Genomic DNA, 21694 nt, shown 5'->3' on the forward strand with positions numbered 1-21694 from the left:
AACTATAAAAAAAAAATAGCAAAATAAAATATTCAAGAGGATGATCATGGCATTAACGGTGAAGCACTTCAAGATGGAAGTCAAGAGGAAGCTAGAAAGTTTCAGCAGTTGCGTTTGAAGCTTAAGATGGCCAATAACTGGGCTGGTGTTTCAAGATTCAGCCGTGTAAATTGTGAAACTAATTGTGATTGGATAGTAATTGTCCGTCTAATTAATGCACTGATTATTGTTTTAAAATAGAAAGTACAAATATAAATATAAATATAAAAGAACAAACATGTTTCGGGTTAATTAGTGAGATAAATACAAAATACCGATGGAAAATAGTCCGTCGATAAATCCGTTGGTAGTTAGCGAATTTCTGGTAGTGAAAATAAAGGGGAAAAAACATGAGGCAATTATGGTTAACTTGACTAACCTATTACCCGAAATATGAGATTGAGATAACTTAATAAAAAAAAAAGAGTGAAACAATGAAGTTAAGGGTTTAATAACTAAATGTTAAAAGATAAATTAATAGCATGTTGGGAGACAACTATATAAAAAAAAAAATAGCAAAATAAAATATTCAAGAGGATGATCATGGCATTAACGGTGAAGCACTTCAAGATGGAAGTCAAGAGGAAGCTAGAAAGTTTCAGTAGTTGCGTTTGAAGCTTAAGATGGCCAATAACTGGGCTGGTGTTTCAAGATTCAGCCGTGTAAATTGTGAAACTAATTGTGATTGGATAGTAATTGTCCAACTAATTAATGCACTGATTATTGTTTTAAAATAGAAAGTACAAATATAAATATAAAACGAACAAACATGTTTCGGATTACAAGATAAGTATGTTTTTTAATTTTTTTGGTGTCTAAACTATCTTAATAGGAAACCTTTGGGAAAAATTAATAAAGAACAAGGATAAGAAACCGCTGCCTGTCAAAAAGAAATCGTATAGCCTCGTCCGAGTAGAAACGTCATTGCCCACAGCGCTGACGGTCTCGGTCGATGGTACAGACGTGATCCGGTGTGGCAAATTTTTCAAACACAGACACCGAGCATTTCAAATCAGTGGAACTCGAAATCCAAAAGCGATTACTCGATGCATGCTGCAGAGATCGAGCGTAATTCTAGAGATTATATTATAAAAAATATAGTGTGGACCCAGAATTGAAAATGACTTCAAATTTTGGACAGGCATGGAAGGATTTGCCCTTCAACAACATCGTGCACCTTGTTGCTTATTCGAACAAAAACCTCGCAGAAATCTCAAGAAAATGCAGGATGTAGCTCTCCCTCTCTGCGGACCTTATTGATGAAACTTTGGGCGGACTTAGAGCACATGCCTGCAAGATCAAGAACCAGCTTTATCTAAAATCACAAGAGCCAATAATAATGGTAAAATACAATTAACTGGTAACAAATCTTATGCAATGTATTTTCATATTTAAGTTACACACTGTAAAAATAACTCCATAAACATGTAATTAATTTATTTATTTTTGTTAATGCTCAATATTATACTGATCCTAGATAATTGAAGTGAGGAGTGAAAGCCTCGTCTCTTAAGAGGGGACATTATCCCAAGTTCATGACCCAGACTTAAAATGAATAGGAATATCCTAGATAAAATTATAAATGAAACCTTTTAAAATATAATTTTTAAGAAATATATTTTAATTTATTATTATTCATGTATGTCTAGTAATAAAAAGAATAATTTTCATTTCATAAAATATAATTGAAAAATAAACCTTGTCCTTATTTATTCTTGTAGTTTTTTTTATTAAATGGGGTCCTGGGTCATTGCCCATGTTGCCCAAAATGCTCTAGCTCACTAAACACTTAGACAAGCATGCAAGATCTTCAGCAAGTGTTTGGTTTTCGCAAGTTAGAACGAACGAGGTGCTCGAGAGGCAATACGAGCGTACCTCCCGACTCATTTAGTCTTTGAAAAAGCGTAGTCATAAGCCTGCGTTTCTCTTGTTCTATTTACAAATAATCCATCAAGATTTAAATAACGCCATGCGAAATCGATCAAATGAACAAGATTTCCGAAATCTCTCGCTCGATGTCTTTCTACCGTGAATACAGTAGCTAGCTAGTTGTGATTTATTATAAATCACAAGCTCACTGCAAGAAACTATCAATCCAGCAGATAGCTTAAACGCAACCATTTCTCTCTATTTTCACGACCCTGGAGAAAAAAATGCAGATCTTCAGCAAAGAGTTGACAGATACTGATGTTCGTTTTCGGTTATCGTTCCCAACTCATTGCTTGCAGCATCTAGATTTTGCTGGAAATAATCTTGTTGATTTGCATGTTAAAGATAGCTATGGTGAGCTTCGAGTTATTCGTTGCCTGAAGAGAGATGGAGATTATGACAAGCCAGTGCTTTCTAAGGGCTGGCGTAAATTTGTTGCTTATTATGGACTGAGAGTTGGTGACAAGGTTGTTCTTCATCGTGAGGATGACCATAACCTGGGGTCACAGTTCAGGATTGAAGCTAAAAGGAGTATCATGCTGTTTGGTGAGGAGGCTTGGGGTGATGTGACAAGAGCTAACTAGCTTTTATTTGCATGGAGCTTGCATGTTCAGCCATATCCAGATATATATATATATATATATATATATATATATATATATATATATATATATATATAGAAGAATGATATGTATGTGTTTGAAAACAACACAATAAATATGTTGTTGTTCTTCGTTTCTTGAATATGTATTGAATTATATGTGATCAGATTCCGTCTCTAATAGTTTGAGTTATATACTATACATGTGCTGATCACAAATTACGTTTATTTCTGGCAATTTTCATGACAACCACTCACCAAGACTGTCTAATTTGCTCCGTTAAGTCTAGAATAGTCGGTATATCTCGTTTCAGTTTAAAAAATATAATAAAGCAGAACAGATTTCTTCTTACTTATAATCTCAGTTCATTCCATAAACTCCAACCAAATTTTGGCTGGGACTACTTTCCTGTTCCGTTCTAGACAAATAATTTTGTTTTTGATTCTTTTAAAAAATATTGTTTAACTTTACGGCATTAATCATATTTGTCAATCTAAATATTGGATCAAGTTGAAATTTTACTAGAAGTCTCATGATATATTGTTATATCTCAGGTTAAAAATTTAAGACAATCAAGGTTTACAAAGACCTTGCATGATTGTCGATGATATTTTCTTAATTTTATTTTAAAACATCATTTTTTTGTGTGTTTTTTTATATTGATATTTTTTTTCAATTTCATTATTTAACAATAGGTTTATTGAGAATTAAATTTTATAATTTGTTTTGATTTATTTTATTTAGGGTTATTATGATCTCATAACCTAGATCATGGATTTATAAAGTTAACCAGAGTTGATTCAATATGTTGTCGTTTCAATATTTTTTAAAAATATATGTTATTTTTTTTCAATATAAACTATATTTTTACTAATTGTTCAAGTTGTTTTTGGACTCATCAAATTGATTGAGTCATACCGGTTTAACTTCTACTCTTTTTTACTAGTATTTAAAATTTGAATTGCTTAATTTAAATTTAAGTTACTTTGAATTTAAGATGAAATCATTTTCATTAAATTAATATTTTGAATTATACATATAAATAGCACAACCCTACAAACAATATATTCAAACTTTTTCAATTGAAAAAACAGAACGCTAATCTAAACGGATTTGTTAATTTAAACAAAGCAATTGTAACATGGACTCCACCATTAGCCTGTGAACTCAAGATTCCAACTTCCCCTTTCCTTCCTAGTTTATGTGAAGTTTGATTGGTTTTGTGATGTCTCAAGAGGAAGTTTTTTTTTTTTTTTTTTTTGTAAAGAAGTTTGAAGCAAGCAAGCAACCATCAAGAAACTAGCTCAGTATTGAATTGAAACATGTCTAGTCCTTTAAAATTCACAGAATGTAATGGGAATAGTGAGAGTAATTCAATGAAGAAGCACTGAAACCATATCATACATAATTGAGAAGAGAAACTTACTTCTTTCCTCCCCCTGGTTTGATAAGCCCAGATGGAAAGATTCACAAAAGGCATCAAAATTGGCCCAAACCTGGAGCACAACGCAAAGAAAGTTGGTTGCTATACAAAACTCCTGCTTAGGAACTTGAAGAAAGAAAGCGATTTGGCATCGCTGCAGCAGCTAGAGAGATCTTAAAGGAGATGCTTAGCTTACCTCTTTAAATGTATCAAAAACAAGAACACCCAATATTCCAAGCCTGGTTCACATCCAAGATATTGAAGAGGTCAATGCTTCGGTCAATGCAGACGAGAGTGTTGAGGTCAACAGCCAAGTCTCCATGATTTGCTTCCTAATTGGATCCTCAAAAACAAAGAGCAAATACCATGAGAATATTCGAAAGCAATAATTGAAGGGGCTTAAGCAAAGATGCCGTTCATATATATTAAGAGATTAGGTAAAAAGAATGGGGAACTACCTGGAACGTAGGACGAGATTGCGTTTGAAGGAAAAGAAGCGGTATTATTTTGACTCACAATCTTGGAACAAGTACAAATAAGTCCTTCTCCTTTATAGTCTGGCCAATCTACCCCCAAGCTTTGTCTTGCCTTGGCCTTTTGCCCTCTCTCACACTGCAGATATAAATCATGCTCGTCTTCTGTTTTCGCAGAAACAAAACCCCAGTACTTATATTTGGAATACCATGATTAGAGGCTACTCTGAAGCCAAAATGGGCCATAGCGGCTTCTTGTTTTTCTGCCAAATGCTTCAAAATGGCGCTGAAATGCACTGTAGGAGCTTTGTTCTTGCGCTCAAAGCGCAGTTTTTGAGAGTTTTAGGAGGGAAATCAGTTCATTGTGGTATTCGAAAGATGGGTTTTGTTTATGCTATGTTGTTTCAAGATGGGTTGGCTCGTTTTTATGATCTGCGTGGTTGTTTGGGTTTTGCTTGACACTTGTTTGATGGAATTCCTGCTAGAGATGGATTTTCTGTCTATGACTGATGGGTATTCTAAGCGTAACTGTTGGGATGAGACCTGGAAGCTTTTTTACTCGATGTCAGTGGAGGGTAATGTAGAGCCAGAAGAGGTCACTATGATAGCCGCTCGTTCAGCTTGCTCGCAGAAGGGGGGTTTGAGATCAGGGAAGAGTTTTCACGAATATGTAAAACTAGAAATGCAAGTGACCATGAATGTGAAATGTGGCTGCTTGGATTCTGCAAGAGGGATCTTTGATACCATGGGAGTTAGAGATGTGTTCTCTTGGACGAGCATGGTTAATGGGTATGCTAAAAGCGGTGAGCTAGAGCTGGCAAGGATGTCGTTTAATGAGATGCCGGAGAGGAATGTGGTTTCCTGGAGTGCCATGATTGCTGGGAAACCACCCAAAGGAAGCTAGTTAGTTATGATTATGCAATGGATTGAGTGTGATGGGTGTATGCTGAAGACTATTCAGCTTTCCTTGCAGGAATGAAATCATTTGTCAAATGGAAAATTTCAGTGCAAAGTCATCTATATACTTTGTTGTGATATCTTATAGTCTATTAAGCCTATTATTGCTGCTTTGAAAAGCGCGAAGAAGAAAGTTGGTTGCTATACAAAACTCCTGCTAAGGAACTAGAAGAAAGAAAGCGATTTGCTGCACCTCATGATGTATCAAAAACAAGAACACCCAACATAGTTCCATTCATTTCAATGAAATGAATGCTCGAATTCCAAGCACATAAACTTGTAATTGTAAAGGCCAATGCTTAAGTACCCGATAAAAATGAAGCAAACTCATCAAACAAATCCCTAGTGATTCTGAAAAAAGAGTTAAAACATGTACAATTTTTTTTTAATTTATATACTTTATGAATATGTTTTTTTTCTCTTCTCAGCTTCACTCACAACTACACTAAGATAAGATTTTTCTTTGTTCTTCTTTTTTTTTACTTTTTTTCATTATATTTGTTTTTTTATAAATTTTTATGTTCTTAATAATTGTATGAATGTTTTTGTAGGATTTTTTTTTTCATATGAGGTCAATGTTGTTGTTGTTTTATTTTTAGTTGATTTTCTTCTTTTTTTTTCCAAGCAACTCAATTCCGAGTATTATGGAGTGTTAAATTATATTAATTTAATTATTTTCTAGTTTTGTTAAATAGATTTTTTTTTTAAAATATTTTTAAATAATCACCGACAGAATTGTATATGGTATTTTTTTATTATATAACAATTTTCCCGGGGGAAATACCGACAGAATGAAGCGGGTATTTTTTTTACGCGCATCTTTCGTCTGTAAAACCATCTGGTTTTTTTTTTACCGACAGAATTAACGACAGATGATGGAATTACCGATGAACATTATTTCGACGGACGTATTCCATCGGCGAATTAATCGGTAAAATTTTCACCAACGGAAAGGTAATCTCACGCCGATGGAAAAATTCCGTTGATAAAACTGTTAAATGTTGTAGTGTAGTATAATTATGAGATTCCTATTATATCAAAGCATTGTTCCTAAAATGTTCCTAGTTGATGCTCTCTTAAATACTAGACATTTATTAGAGCAATTGAGACTGATACATATTATATTCTTTCTTTTATGAAATGAAGCAGCTGTTATAAGACATGTACACTAAACTGACCCGCGTGAGAATTTCATATGGAAATATCACCAATGTCTATGGAAAGGCTCACATGATGGTTGTGTAAGTGATCTTTAAACTTAATATCACTAAGTTATCTTAAATAAATAATGTTCTGCTTTGATTCGTTACATGTTATCTTAATCGAGGTAATAAAAGGGTAGACATTGAGTATACATTGAACTATATGAAAGTATTTGAGTGATCAAGGGAGGATTCATTACCCTATGTGAATTAGAGAAAATATTTCATATGTTCTCAAATAGTATTGACTGAGAAATCCTTGGCCAAGATGGAATAAGATTTGAAAAGAGTTTTAAATCTTATTCCAATGATCAATGACTATTATATAGAGAACAAACATGATTTTATATGGCAGACATACTTCATGCTTTAATGTTAAATCAGAACATTATTGATGAAAGGATATTAATTACACTGAAAAACTAGTCACTCAAAGGTTAAGTCAAACCACTAATGACTTCTCTAATATTTAGGGAATCATGACACGTTGTTAGACAATGCACCTGATCTTTAAATATAAATTAATCAATTGTTTAATTGATAATAAATTAAATTGTTTAATTTATTTAATTAGAATTATAATTTATATTTGGGCCAACATATTAGGAACTTAATGGGTCACACACATTAAGAACCACTAGTCATAAATTAAACTAGGATAATTTAATTAGGTATAACTTGATTAAAATATATTTTAGAAATTAAGGGCTAGAATACAATTAATACAAATATTATATTTCTAGACCTAGAAAAATCAAGAAAGGACTCGATTAAGTTAATATGTAAAATTATCCTGAATTAAAATATAGATATTATTCAAGGGGCAAATTGAAATGTCTTCTAATTTATAGGGTTTTTTAAATTTTTCTATAAATAGTAAGCTATGCTTCTTAATTAATGCTTCTTAATGTTTCAGTTTCATCCTCAACATTTACTCAATTGGAGACCGGGGTATGTTATTTTTATTTATTTTCTTTCTATTGATATTTTCATTGATTTTTAAAATAACTCAATTTATCTCAGGTCTTTTTATTTGTCTTTCTTTGTTGAATTTTCTTTAACTAGTTTTCTAAATTGATTTTTTTGTCTAGTTATATCATTCAATATTAAATTAGTTAGGAATTAAGCTTATTTATATTGCCCGGGTGTAGGATTAGAAAGTTTGTGATTTAGCCATAGGTTTCAAGTTTAAGACATTAGCCCAGGTTTAGAAAGTTCATCTAAATATTATTAGTGATTAGGCTCTTTTCTATTTTTATATGCTTTCTATAGGAATCTTTGTGTAAACCCCCATAAACAAAAATAAAATAAAATAAAATAAAACATAGGATCAAAGTAATGAGGTTTTGATGAGTAATGGAGATTTGGTATGAAAGAAATGAATAAATAGTAGGAAAGATAATAAATGTGTCATGTAAGAGAGATAATCTCCATAGATAAATTTAAAGGTATTATTGAAATCAAAATGAGGGTTATGATTTTTAGTTTAAAACTCGTAACGTTGGCGAAACCCGTGACGAGATGGATAAAAAAATAAAAAAAATGAGAAGATATGTAAACCCCCGTCAAAAAACTTATTTTGACAAATTAGTGATAAATGTCACACCCGACATCGCGGCGGCCCTAAAAATGGTTCTCAAATTATGGAAAAAATAAAGAATAGATTTCTAGCATCTAGTTCTTTTAGGGGAAAAAGGTCTTGTTTAAAGAGTCGCCACCTAGTATTATGGTCACTAGGAACCCTAACTGGTCAATAGAGATTCTATGGTACGGGATTGGTTACGTAAAAGGGAAGATATTATCACCCCTTAAACGTTCTGCCTGAGGCAGACTGCATTACTGGTTTTTTCTTAAAGTGCTAAATTTTTATTGGTTTATGCTCTGATGGTTTATTCGAATATTCCTGACTCTGACACTAGTGAATATTCAACTACGGATAATTCCAACTATGGCGTTGGTAAATATTACGTAGCTGTAAAATAAATTAGATCAATATTTTTTATTCCCTTCTCTAGCGCTAGTGAATAAATAAATAAAAATAAATTTATTTTTAAGCATGCACATATTTTTAGTTTTCTAGCTAAATAAAATAAAATACAACGAATAAAAATAATATAAATTTAGACCGGTATTTTTATTCCTGACTCTGGCGTCAGTGAATAAACTAATAAATTTATATTATTTTTATTCATGCATATACATTTTTTATTTATTTTTTATTTTTTCTACTTTTTTATTTTTTCGTTTTTTTTTGTTTTTTCTATTTTTTGAGGGCTGGGCTCGGCCTGGCCCAGCCCAGCCGGTCACTGGCCCAAGCCAGTGACCGGTTGGGTGCATAAAGCACGCGTGAATTAAAATGCAAGGAGGGAAAGAGCAACTTACATGGCGCTGCACTTGAAGATGAGTATGACGGGGATGGAGGACTGGCCGGCTGATGCTATTTTCTCCTCCTCTTTTTTTCTTGGTGTTCCTCTGTTTGCGGCTTCGTCCTCCTGTGTTCCCTTCGTGTTCTGGGTTCTGAAGACCAGGGCGAATCTGGGTGCGCTGGCTTTTTCTCCGGTTGCTTCTCCCCAGTTTGTGCCCTGTTTGCGTCTTCGTCCTCATGTGTTCCCTTTGTGTTCTTCGTTTTCGTCTCCTTTTGTTTGCGTCTGTTTGCCCTATAGAGGGCAGTGGCCCCCCTTTTCCTCCGTGGCCTTCTCTGGCTTTTATAAAGCTGGAGGACGGCCTCTGTTTCTTTGAGCAGAAACAGGGGAACCGAAGTCTGCCCTTTTTATCTCTTCACTAATCCCCTCGGTTTTTGCCCCCGCTCAGGACAAAGGAGATGGTAATAAAAGCATGACGTTCTGCAGGTTGAACGTGAGCTCCCTCTGGTTTCTCTCTTTTCTTTTTTTTTAGTTTCTTCTTCCTCTGTTTTCTTCTTCCTATCCTCGGTTCTGCCCCAGTTTTTTCTTTTTCTCCCGTTCGTCGCTTTCTCCTTGCCCCTTGCGCTCTCTCATCTTCTCTGGCTTTATAGCAAGAGAATGCCAAGCACTTTGAAACGGCTTCCACCCTTTACTCCAGCAACGGCTCCTGCGAATAAGATGAACAGCGCTCCTTCAAACGACGCCGTTTTGGGATATGAGGTGGATATTTTCGTCTTGACCCGTGAAGTTTCGAAACTGTTGTAATTAAGCCCCTGGTTTGAACTGTAATTTCCCCTGCATTTCGGTGCCTTTTACAAGTTAGTCCTTGGACTTTAATCTGTTGCCATCGTGCCCCCAATTAACCCCAAACTTTGCTATTTCTTCAATTAAGTCCCTGATTAATTTAATTAAATCTAAGTCTAATTAAGTCTAAAACTTATCAATTCTCTAATTAAGCCCTTGATTGATTAATTAAATTAATTCCAAGCTTAATTAAGTCTCAAAACTTATCAATTATCCAATTGAACCCTTGATTGAATTAATTAAATTAATTCCAAGCTCAATTAAGTCTCAAAACTTAACAATTCTCCAATTAAACCCTTAATTGGATTAATTAAATTAATTCCAAGCTTAATTAAATTAATTCCAAAGTTTAATTAAACCCCAAAACTTCCAATCATTGTCCTTAAATCAAATTTTAATTCATTCTTCATTTATTTTATTTTACTTGTTTTTTTTTTCATCATTATTATTTTTTTATCATCATTTTTTTTTATCCTTTTCAATAAATAAAATATTATTAAAATAAAATGGTCAATTTCAAGAAACAACATTTTCTAAAATCACAAGTGCCAAAAATAATGGGAAGGATGGGCTAGGTAAAATACAATTAACTGATAACAAACCTTATTTATATATTCTTGTAGTTTTTTTATTAAATGGGGTCCTTGGCCATTGCCCATGTTGCCCAAAATGCTCTAGCTCACTAAACACTTAGACAAGCATGCAAGATCTTCAGCAAGTGTTTGGTTTTCGCAAGTTAGAACGAACGAGGTGCACGAGAGGCAATACGAGCGTACCTCCTGGCTCATTTAGTCTTTGAAAAAGCGTAGTCATAAGCCTGCGTTTCTCTTGTTCTATCTACAAATAATCCATCAAGATTTAAATAACGCCATGCGAAATCGATCAAATGAACAAGATTTCCGAAATCTCTCGCTCGATGTCTTTCTACCGTGAATACACTAGCTAGCTAGTATAAATTAACAAGCTGCTTGCAAGAAACCATATCAATCCAGCAGATAGCTTAAACATAACCATTTCTCTCTTTTTTCACGACCCTTGAGAAAAAAATGCAGATCTTCAGCAAAGTGTTGAGAGATACTGATGTCCATGTTCGGTTCTCGTTCCCAACTCATTGCTTAGAGCATTTAGATTTTGCTGGAAATAATTCTGTTGATTTGTATGTTAAAGATAGCTGTGGTGAGCTTCGGGTTATTCGTTGCCTGAAGAGAAATGGAGTTTATGACAAGCCAGTGCTTTCTATGGGCTGGCTTAAATTTGTTGATGATTATGGACTGAGAGTTGGTGACAAGGTTGTTCTTCATCGTGAGGATGACCAGAACCTGGGGTCACAGTTCATGATTGAAGCTAAGAGGAGAATTAAGCTGTTTGGTGAGGAGGATTGGGGTGAAGTGACAAGAGATAACTAGCTATTATTTGCATGGAGCGTGGATGTTCGGCCAGATCCAGATATATATATAAGAATCAATTTCCTAAGTTTGGTGTTTTTGTGTGTGTAAATTAAACAAATATGTTGCTGTTCTTAGTTTCTTGAATATGTATTACGTGCATGTAATTCTCAGCAATAATGGATTTAATTAATTATATGTGATCAGATTCTGTCTCTAATAGTATGAGTTATACAGTATATATGTACTGATCTCAAATTCCGTTTCCAAGAGTTTTTTTTTTTTTTTTTCCTTCAAGTTTTTACATTTCCAGGTTTTTCAATTTTGTTGGTTTAAATCATGGGAAATTCATTGGTGATGCTAAGAAACAAAGATCGTTGTTTCAAATCCTATGTTGTCAACTCTTTCTATTTTATTTGGAATGAGTTATATATTTCATTTCAGTTTAAAAAATAAAAAAAACTAGAATGGATTTTATCTTGCTTAAAAAAATATTGTCTAGTTTTACCATATCAATTATATTTCTCGATCCAACTATTGAATCAGGTTGATCCAACTATTGAATCAGGCTGAAATTATATGAGTCTCCAGATATATTGTGATATTTCAAGTTAAAAATTTAGAAATGCCTTGCAACATTTTCTGAATTTTGTTTCTAAAAGTTATTTTTTTATGTTTTTTTCAATTTTATCATTTAACAATAGGTTTATTAAAACTTAAACTGCATAATTTGTTTTGATTTATTTTATTTATCATGCATTTAAAAAGTTAATTTTTATTTTTATTTTTTGCTATTTTGTGCGCTTTTCAAGTGTCTGAAAATGAAGATTTCCATTGATTTAAAACCATAGAGACTCCATATATATAGTTTTTGAAATCATGGGAACTAACTCATTGGTGATGCTAAGAAACAAAGATCGATGGATTCAAATACTATGGTGTCAATATTGAGATATAATCCTATCGTAACAACATATCATTTATAAAATTATATTTTCCAATCTAATTATTAGATTATGCTAAAATTTTATAAGAAATCTCCTAACATATTATGATACCTCATGTTAAAAGTTTAGAAAGGCTTGCAAAACTGTCAATTGCATTTATAATTTTGTTTTGAAAGTTTATCCTTTTATCTTTCTTTTTTTTTAGATTTGATTATTTTTCAACTTTTTATTTAATAATAAGTTTATTAAAAATTGAGCTATATAATATTTTTAATTAAATTATATTTTTATTAGTTGTATAAATTATGTGCTTTAAATTAATATTTTAAATTATAAACAGTTTGGAACGATATGTGAAAACGCTATGAAACTAAAACATGAAAAAACAGAACACTAACTGGAACGGATTTGTTTAAACAGAGCAATTGTAACATGGACTCCACCATTAGCCTGTGAACTCAAGATTCCAACTTCCCCTTTCCTTCCTAGTTTATGTGAAGTTTGCTTACTCATTCACATCAGAGGACAGTTTTCTTTTCTTTATTTTTCTTTTGTAAAGAAGTTTGAAGCATCAGGAAACTAGCTCAGTATTGAATTGAAACATGTCTAGTCCTTTAAAATTCACAGAACGTAACAGGGATATTGAGAGTAATTCAATACAGAAGCACTCAAACCATATCATACATAACTGAGAAGAGAAACTTACTTCGTTCCTCCTCCTCTTTTGATAAGCCCAGATGGAGGGATTCACAGAAGGCATCAAAATTGCCCCAAACCTGTAGCAAAACGCAAAGTTGGTTGGCATACAATACTCCTGCTAAGGAACTTGAAGAAAGAAAGCGATTTGGCATCGCTGCAGCAGCTAGAGAGATCTTGAAAGAGATGCTTAGCCTACCTCTTTACATGTATCAAAAACAAGAACACCCAATATTCCAATTCTGGTTCACATCCAAGATATTGAAGAGGTCAATGCTGCGGTCAATGCAGACGAGAGTGTTGAGGTCAACAGCCAAGTCTCCATGATTTGCTTCCTAATTGGATCCTCAAAAACAAAGAGCAAATACCATGAGAATATTCGAAAGCAATAATTGAAGGGGCTTAAGCAAAGATGCCGTTCATATATATTAAGAGATTAGGTAAAAAGAATGGGGAACTACCTGGAACGTAGGACGAGATTGCGTTTGAAGGAAAAGAAGCGGTATTATTTTGACTCACAATCTTGGAACAAGTACAAATAAGTCCTTCTCCTTTATAGTCTGGCCAATCTACCCCCAAGCTTTGTCTTGCCTTGGCCTTTTGCCCTCTCTCACACTGCAGCTATAAATCATGCTCGTCTTCTGTTTTCGCAGATACAAAACCCCAGTACTTATATTTGGAATACCATGATTAGAGGCTACTCTGAAGCCAAAATGGGCCATAGTGGCTTCTTGTTTTTCTGCCAAATGCTTCAGAATGGCGCTGAAATGCACTGTAGGAGCTTTGTTCTTGCGCTCAAAGCGTGCGAGCAGTTTTTGAGAGTTTTAGGAGGGAAATCAATTCATTGTGGTATTCGAAAGATGGGTTTTGTTTATGCTATGTTGTTTCAAGATGGGTTGGCTCGTTTTTATGATCTGCTGCGTGGTTGTTTGGGTTTTGCTTGACACTTGTTTGATGGAATTCCTGCTAGAGATGGACTTTCTGTCTATGACTGATGGTTATTCTAAGCGTAACTGTTGGGATGAGACTTCGAAGCTTTTTGACTCGATGTCAGTGGAGGGCAATGTAGAGCCCGAAGAGGTCACTATGATAGCCGCTCGTTCAGCTTGCTCGCAGAAGTGGGGTTTGAGATCAGGGAAGAGTTTTCACGAATATGTAAGACTAGAAATGGAAATCACCATGAATGTGAAATGTGGCTGCTTGGATTCTGCAAGAGGGATCTTAGATACCATTGACCGTTTATTGTTTTTTTTCACTTATTAAGACTTACAGTTCTTTTCTATTATATGTATGTATAATTTTTTTTATTTTCACTTGAAATTTTTTTAAATACCAAAAAGTATTGAAAAAGTCTATATATAATTTTTTTTGTTATATCCAGTATAAACTAAAAGAGGTGGTGCTTTTATTGTGCACTACCTTGTAAAATACTATTCATTTCAATAGTATTTTTTTGTTTTTTGTTTTCTAAATCTATATTTTTTTCTAATTTTATACTTTAATATTTTGTTTATTGAAAATTAGGTTTTATAATTTATTGTGGTTTGCTTTATACGTGGTTAGCTCGATCTTGTAACCCGTGTCACAGGTTTAGCGGGTTGACTCTAGTTTTATTTTTCTTTTTTAATTGATAATTTTTTTTCAATTTCATCATTCAACATTAGGTTGATTGGAAATTAGGTTTCATGATTTATTTTGGTTTGCTTGATATAAGATTATCTCGGTCTCATTACTTGAGTCGCAGGTTTGGCGGGTTAACCTAATTAATTCGAGTTTTTATTAACTTTTTATATTGGAATTTTTTCTATTCCATCCTTCAACATTTAGTTGATTATGAATTAGGCCTCATGAATTATTTTGGTTTGCTTTCTATGGGGTTATCTTGGTCTTATGCTCGGGTCACGTGTTTCGTGGGTTAAGCCGGATAAACTCTTCTTGTTTTGTTGTATCCTATTTTTAAATTTAATTTTCTTTATTTTCAACCTTTAACAATGACATTATTGAAAATTAGGTTTCATAATTTTTTTATTTGCTTTTAACAGAGTTATCACAGTCTCATGACCTTGGTCGCGAGTTTGACAGATTAATTCAGGTTGACTCAGGTCTTTTTTTTATTTACTTTCTATGAGATTATCCTGAATTTTTTTTTTCTAATTTCATACTTCAATACTTAGTTTATTGGAGATTAGGATTCATAATTTATTGTGATTTGCTTTATACGTGGTTAGCTCGGACTTATAACCCGTGTTGCAGGTTTGGCGGGTTACCTCGAGTTTGTTTTCTCTCTTTTTAATTGACCCTTTTTTTTTCAATTTAATCATTCAACATCAAGTTGACTGGGAATTAAACTTCATAATTTATTTTGGTTTGTTTTTTATGAGGTTCTCTTTGCCTCATGACTCGAGTCGCGGGTTTGGCGAGTTAACCCTGCTGACTTGAGTTTTTTTTTTTTAACTTTTTGATTGGCATTTTTTATATTTCATGATTCGGCATTGGTTTGATTGTGAATTAGGCTTCATGATTTATTTTGTTTTGCTTTCTATGAGGTTATCTAGTCTTATGCTCGAGTCACGTGTTTTGCGGGTTAACCTAGGTAGACTCAAGTTGTTTCACTGTGTTCTATTTTTAAATTGATTTTTTTTTTCATTTTCAACCTTTAATAATGAGTTTATTAAAAATTAAGCATCATAATTTATTTTGATTTTCTTTTAATAGGGTTATCACAATATCATGACCTTCGTCGCAGGTTCGACATATTAATCCGGGTTAAATCAAGTAATTTTTTTGTCTACTTTTCATGAGGTTATCTTGATATGATGACCCGAATTACAGGTTTGGCAGGTTAACCTAGATAATTTTTTGTTATTTTTTAATTAATTGTTTTCATTTACATTCTTCAACAATGAGTTGATTGGGAATTGAGCTTTGTAATTTGTTTTGATTTAATTTTTATAGGGTTATCATGGTCTTATAATCTAGGTCGTCGATTTGACAGATTAACATGTGTTAGCCCGAATCGATTCAATATGTTGTCATTCTAATATTATTTTTTAAAAAAAAGATGTTGTCTTGAATTTTTGTTAATCAAACAATGTTTTTACAGGTTGTCTTGGGTTACTTATATCCGTCAGGTCGATCAGGTTACATCGGCTCAACCTCCACGCGGTTTTAAAAAATATTTACTTGAAAAATATTAGCAATGTCTGGATGTTTCTTTTGTTTGCTAAAAAAAATTGATCTGACCTGAGGCGTAAAGCAGGTCAACGATCTAGTCTATCAACAAAAACTAATGAAGGGAAATCATTGTTCCTCTCCTTGAACGCTACTATTTTAAGTGTTGTTCATTGGAAAGAATGTGGCCCGTGCCACACCGAGGGTCGGACCAAACTGTTACAAACACTAAAAAAGAATATTCAAGCGATGATAATCTGAGACAACCAGGTTAAATTAACTAAAACACAGCCTGAGATATGAGACTGAAAGAATCAGTAAAAAAAAAAAAATAGAAAGTTCAAGGCCTAATAACCTAATGTCAAAGATAAAAACAAAAAAAAAAGCTTCAAAAAATACAATGCTGAAAAAGAAAACCCGAGTCAGCTCGGGTAACTTGACAAACCAACAACCCATGATATGACTTTGGGATGAAAAAAAGAATTTCAAAAGGATGACCTATGTCGCACCGGACATCGCAGCGGCCTTAAAATTTTATATTTCATGGAAAGAATGGATTTCTGGCATCCTATTCTTTGTTGGGGAACGATATTGTTTAAGGAGTCACCACCTAGTATTAAGGTTACTAGGAACCCTAACTGGTCAATTGATATAGAGATTCTATGGTTCGGGACTAGTTACGTAAAAGGAAAGATATTATTACCCCTTAAACGTCCTGCCTGTGGCAGACCTCATTGCTGGTTTTGCCTTAAATTGCTAAATATTTATTAGATTATACTATTATAATTTGCTTATAATATTCCTGACTCTGGCATTAGTGAATATTCAACTACGGATACTTCTAACTCTGGCGTTAGTAAATATTACGTAGCTATAAAATAAATTTAGATTAATATTTTTATTCCTGACTCTAGCGTCAGTGAATAAATAAATAAAATAAATTTATGTTATTTTTATTCATGCATACACATATGTTTTATTATTTTTTATTTTTTATTTTTTTTATTTAAGGCTGGGCCCAGCTCAGCCCATATGGGCTGGGCTAGACCCAGCCAGCCCGGCTGGGCAAAGCAACACGCGTGAGCTAATTCACGCGTGTTGCTCACTGTTCAAGTGAATTAAAATTCACTTGAACAGTGCAATGTGCTAATTATGTGGAGAATGTAGCCAAGCGGGAGGAGAAAGATTGCTTACCTGATCTGCTGGAGGCGATGAAGACGACGGTGAAGTTGATGTTAGTCTATGTGTTTTCTGCTTGCGTTTTTCCTTTTGCTTTCCTTGTGATTCTGTCTGAATTTATTCCTCTGTTTCCTTCCCCCCCGAATTCTCTCCGTTTTTGGTCTCTCTCTCGCTGTAAGCCCGCCCCTGCTCGTCGTCTCCTCTCTTTATGCTCACGGCTTTCTGTGAATTTGTTTTGACTGATCCCTTTCTCCTCTGTTTCGTTCTTCGTTTGCCCAAGTTCGTCCTCCCAGTTTTCTTCCTCCGTTCTCTCCTGCCCCTTTTCTTCCCCCCCCCCCCCCTCCCTTGCTGAGGCCTTTCTCTGGCTTTTATAAAGCCAGAGAAGGTCTTGTGTCCCGGCCTCCAGAAATGGCGGGCATCGTGGAGGCGAGAGATCGTGGCTTCAGGAATGGCATCGTGGGCATAGTGGCTGTGATCTGCTGAATCTTCCCCTGGCCATGATCTGCTGAATTTCACTGTTAAACCGGCTTCCTCCGCGCGACACGAAGGAGACAATGAACAATGCTTCCAAAACGGCGTCGTTGTGTCCTTGGGCATCTGTTTTTCACTTTGGTCCCTAAACAGTTTAAACTTAACAATTGGGATCCTAATCAGTAATAATTGATTTCTAATTGTGCCCTTGGGTTAATTTCAATTAAATCCCTGAATTTATTTAATTAATTAAATCAAAGTTTAATTAAGTCCACAAACTTATTAATTCTTCTGATTTCATTTAATTAAACTAATCCAAATTTTAATTAAATTTTTAAACTTATTAATTCTTTAATTTCTGATCAATTTACTCTCAAATCTGATAATTTCATCCTTGAACTTCGAATTTGTGTTGTTTTAACCCCATTCTCAAATATATTTTTATCCATTTATTTTTTTTATTCAAAAATTGGGTTATGACAACCTAGTAAAAAAAAACCAAAGTTTGATGATAAAATGTCAAAAAAAACTTGAGTCAATCATAGTTAACTTACCAACCTGCTATCGGAATAACCAAACACTAAGAAAAGTGAAAAAATAAAAAAGCTCAAGGGCAAATAATTTAATGTAAAATGATAAAATTGAAAAAAAAAGCATAAAAAAATTCAAGGGAAAAAATCCTAGTCAATCTAGGTTAACTTGACTAACCCATCACACACGACATGAGATATTGATGGAAAAAAAAATCAGACTTCCTAAAAAGGGCCAGGCAAAAAAGGTCTAAGTTAAATAAAAAAACATTGTGAACAAAAATGCAAGATGACCCTAGTTAACTTGATCAACCCACTCTTGAAATAACGAAATAGAAAGAGAAGAAAAAAAAATAACAAAGCTCAGTGCAAATAATTTAATGCAAAATGATAAAAATAAAAAATAAAAACAAAGTCATAAAAAAATTGGGGAACACCAAGTCAACTCGGGTTACCTCGACTGACCCGCCACTCGCGGCATGAGATTAGGATGAAAAAAATTAGACTTCCAAAAAAAGAACCTAGCGAAAAAGACTGTAGTTAAATAAAAAGACATCGTGTAAGAAAATGCAAGCTAACCCGGGTTAACTTGATTAACCTGTACTCGGGATAACCCAAAATAATAATAAAAAAAGTGAAAAAATCACTTAGCTCAATGACCAATAATTTAACAACAATGTATGAAATTGTTAAAAAAATCAATTTCATAAAAAAAAATAAAGGGGAAAAAACATGAGGCAATCATGGTTAACTTGACTAATCTATTACCCGAAATATGAGATCGAGATAACTCAATAAAAAAAAGAAAAATAATGAGTTAAGGGCTTAATAACTAAATGTCAAAGGATAAATTAAAAAAAAATATCATTAAATACCTGTTGTAACAGTGTCAAATGTGCATGGGATGCACACTTCGGCAGGCTGTCCAAAACAGGGCCTGAGGGTGCTAGCAGCCATGCCAACAGGGGCAGAAATCGGCAGCGCAGATTTGTGCAGCTGTAGGTTCGTCAAAGGAAAATCGGCAGCGCAGATTGTTGACGAACATGGGTTGGACGATGGACTGTCCAGGCCACGCAGGAAAACTCGTCAGGGGGATAGGCTGACGAGAACTGGGGCTGTCGAGGAATTCGGCAGCGAAGACATTGGCAGCCTGCACGCAGATGCGAATTCGGCAGCGCGCAGCAGCTTGTGCAAGTCGTTGGCTCGACTTGGCACGATCTGAAACTTGGACGAAGGACTGTCCAAGGCATGTGAGTGACTCAACGGATGACGCAGCAAGAGCTGGCAGCAGGGGCTGCCAGGTGGGCATGCAGAACGTGGGTAGTGGCAGTTATGGATATCCAAGATCATGGGATCATAGGGGCTGACCAGGGGTTGCTCTCAACCCACTAAAGATCATGGGGGGGGAAAACTTCTCACTACTTGGTAGATAATGGGGCCACTATGTTCATGGGTGAACATGGGTGAGATAGTGTCCCACTACTTCCTTAAAAGTAGGAATGGGGGGTGTGCCTTGTAAATGCTTGTCTATAAATACTTGTTGTAGCTTTTGGTTGAGGGGGGCGGCATGTATGGGCATGCAGCAGCATGCGTTGGGAATGTTCAGCATGTAGGGGCATGCAAGAACATGTAGAGCACTAGTTAGAGGTAGCTTGGTGTAACATGCAATCTTTGTGCATAGCACACATAAGGAATTGTGTATAGTTTCCTTTGTTAACGAGATCAATAAAGGTTGGGAAAGAGTTCCTATAAAGCTTGTTGTGCACTTTGATTCTTATTCTTACTTGTGTATTCCGCTTGCTTAGTTACTAGGCAAACACGAGTGGGATTGGCGAGGGAAGGCTGAGTCTAGCGAGGGACTAGGCTACCGCATGGGTTTCTTCGCGGAGCGAAAAATTACCCCGTGACACCTGCCATGTTGGGAGATAACTATAAAAAAAATAACAAAATAAAATATTTAAGAGGATGATCATAGCATTAACGGTGAAGCACTTCCAGATGGAAGTCAAGAGTGAGTTAGAAGGTTTCAGCAGTTGCGTTTGAAGCTTAAGACGGCCAATAACTGGGTTGGTGTTTCAAGATTCAGCCGTGTAAATTGTAAAACTAATTGTGATTGGATAGTAATTGTCCGTCTAATTAGTGCACTGATTATTGTTTGTAAAATAGAAAGTTGAAATATAAATATAAAACGAACAAACATATTTCGGATTACAAGATAAGTATGTTTTTTTTTTTTTTGGTGTCTAAACTATCTATCCTCGGAGTAAAACGTCATTGCACGCCCATAGTGTTGATGGTCTCGGTCGATGGCACAGACACCATTTATTCTTTGGGCTTCCGAGCATTTCAAATCATTCGAACTCGAAATCCAAACGCGATTACTCGCTGCATGCTGAGGAGATCGAGCGTAATTCGTGGAGCTTGAAATGAAAATGACTTCAAATTATACACAGGCATGGAAGGATTTGCCCTTCAACAATATCGTGCACCTTGTTGCTTATTCGAACAAAAACCTCGCAGAAATCTCAAGAAAAAATTTACAAAACCAAATTCTCAATCAGCTCAATATTAAAAAAAATTGACAAATATAATTTTGAAAAATAAAGAAATAAAATAGAAAAACTAAGTGGAAAAACATCACAACAATCCACAGTATTTTAAAGAAAAAAATTACAAAGCAAAAATTTTAACCATGTCAATATTTAAAAGCTAAAATCAACAAAAATAATTTTTAAAAAAAATAAATGAAAAAAAAAGAAAAAATAAGAAAGTTGAACAAAAAAATTTGAAAAAAAAAACGAAAAAAAAAAAGAAAAGGAAAAGTAAAAAAAAAAAAAGGAGAAGAATCACTGTGAATTATTGTTATAATCCACAGTGTTTTGTGTATGGAAAAACAGTAAATCCCCCGCACAGTTTAGAATATTAGTTAATAGGAACCCTTCGTGAAAAAGAAATCACATAGCCTCCGAGTAGAAACGTCGTTGCACGCCCACGGTGCTGACGCTCTCTGTCGATCGTACAGACATGATCCCGTGTGGCAAATTTTTTCAAAGCCTCTGGATTTATTCTTTGGGCTACATGCACACAACACAGAAATCAGTCGAACTCGAAATCCAAACGCGATTAGTCGATGCATGCTGCAGAGATCGAGCGTAATTCTAGCATTATTATATTATAAAAAATATATTGTGGACCCAGAATTGGAAATGACTTCAAATTTTGGACAGGCATGGAAGGACTTGCCCTTCAACAATATCGTGCACCTTGTTGCTTATTCGAACAAAAACCTCGCAGAAATCTCAAGAAAATGCAGGATGTAGCTCTCCCTCTCTGTGGACCTTATTGATCAAACTTTGGGTGGACTTAGAGCACATGCCTGCAATATCAAGGAACAATATTTTCTAAAATCACAAGTGCCAAAAATAATGGGAAGGATGGGCTAGGTAAAATACAATTAACTGATAACAAACCTTATTTATTCTTG

General features: G+C 34.4%; 3 protein-coding genes and 1 long non-coding RNA gene across 16 annotated transcripts in view; 3 read left to right on the plus strand and 1 right to left on the minus strand.

Moving 5' to 3' along the window:
* LOC18110600 (uncharacterized) overlaps positions 1-21694 on the minus strand; it is an 83054-nt gene that overhangs the window by 58532 nt on the left and 2828 nt on the right. Inside the window, exons 1-7 of one of the 5 annotated variants that reach the window (XR_008058782.1) lie at positions 13059-13308; positions 12870-12939; positions 9008-9694; positions 4452-5344; positions 4190-4325; positions 3997-4066; positions 1217-1329 (exon numbers count right to left, since the gene is read on the minus strand). The exons of 1 other annotated variant lie outside the window; for it this stretch is intronic. This is a non-coding gene — a long non-coding RNA (uncharacterized LOC18110600). 3 more of the 5 variants (XR_008058779.1, XR_008058780.1, XR_008058781.1) reach the window with 3 other exon arrangements.
* LOC112326924 (pentatricopeptide repeat-containing protein At2g22410, mitochondrial-like) overlaps positions 1-21694 on the plus strand; it is a 74356-nt gene that overhangs the window by 49420 nt on the left and 3242 nt on the right. For 2 of the 9 annotated variants that reach the window (XR_008058774.1, XR_008058776.1), the window contains one exon: positions 13940-13977. The exons of 1 other annotated variant lie outside the window; for it this stretch is intronic. Coding sequence is in view for 2 of the 8 variants with exons in the window: in XM_052451436.1 (XP_052307396.1) it covers positions 5062-5370 (309 nt within the window). In the remaining 6 variants the exon portion in view is untranslated. Of the gene's footprint in view, positions 1-4844; positions 5543-13719; positions 13978-21694 lie in introns of those variants that run through there. 6 more of the 9 variants (XR_008058770.1, XR_008058773.1, XR_008058768.1 and 3 more) reach the window with 3 other exon arrangements.
* LOC18096619 (uncharacterized) lies at positions 1958-2583 on the plus strand. Its single transcript, XM_024596930.2, has one exon. The coding sequence runs from the start codon at positions 2193-2195 to the stop codon at positions 2550-2552; it is 360 nt and encodes a 119-aa protein (XP_024452698.1). The 5' UTR covers positions 1958-2192; the 3' UTR covers positions 2553-2583.
* LOC7480761 (uncharacterized) lies at positions 10807-11422 on the plus strand. Its single transcript, XM_002303118.4, has one exon. The coding sequence runs from the start codon at positions 10878-10880 to the stop codon at positions 11235-11237; it is 360 nt and encodes a 119-aa protein (XP_002303154.4). The 5' UTR covers positions 10807-10877; the 3' UTR covers positions 11238-11422.

This window comes from Populus trichocarpa, chromosome 3 (genome assembly GCF_000002775.5).
Source record: "Populus trichocarpa isolate Nisqually-1 chromosome 3, P.trichocarpa_v4.1, whole genome shotgun sequence".
Taxonomy (NCBI): domain Eukaryota; kingdom Viridiplantae; phylum Streptophyta; class Magnoliopsida; order Malpighiales; family Salicaceae; genus Populus; species Populus trichocarpa.

Excerpts from the sequence above, each read along its gene's own strand:
- LOC18096619 (XM_024596930.2), top strand. The coding sequence starts at position 2,193 with ATGCAGATCTTCAGCAAAGAGTTGACAGATACTGATGTTCGTTTTCGG.
- LOC7480761 (XM_002303118.4), top strand. The coding sequence starts at position 10,878 with ATGCAGATCTTCAGCAAAGTGTTGAGAGATACTGATGTCCATGTTCGG.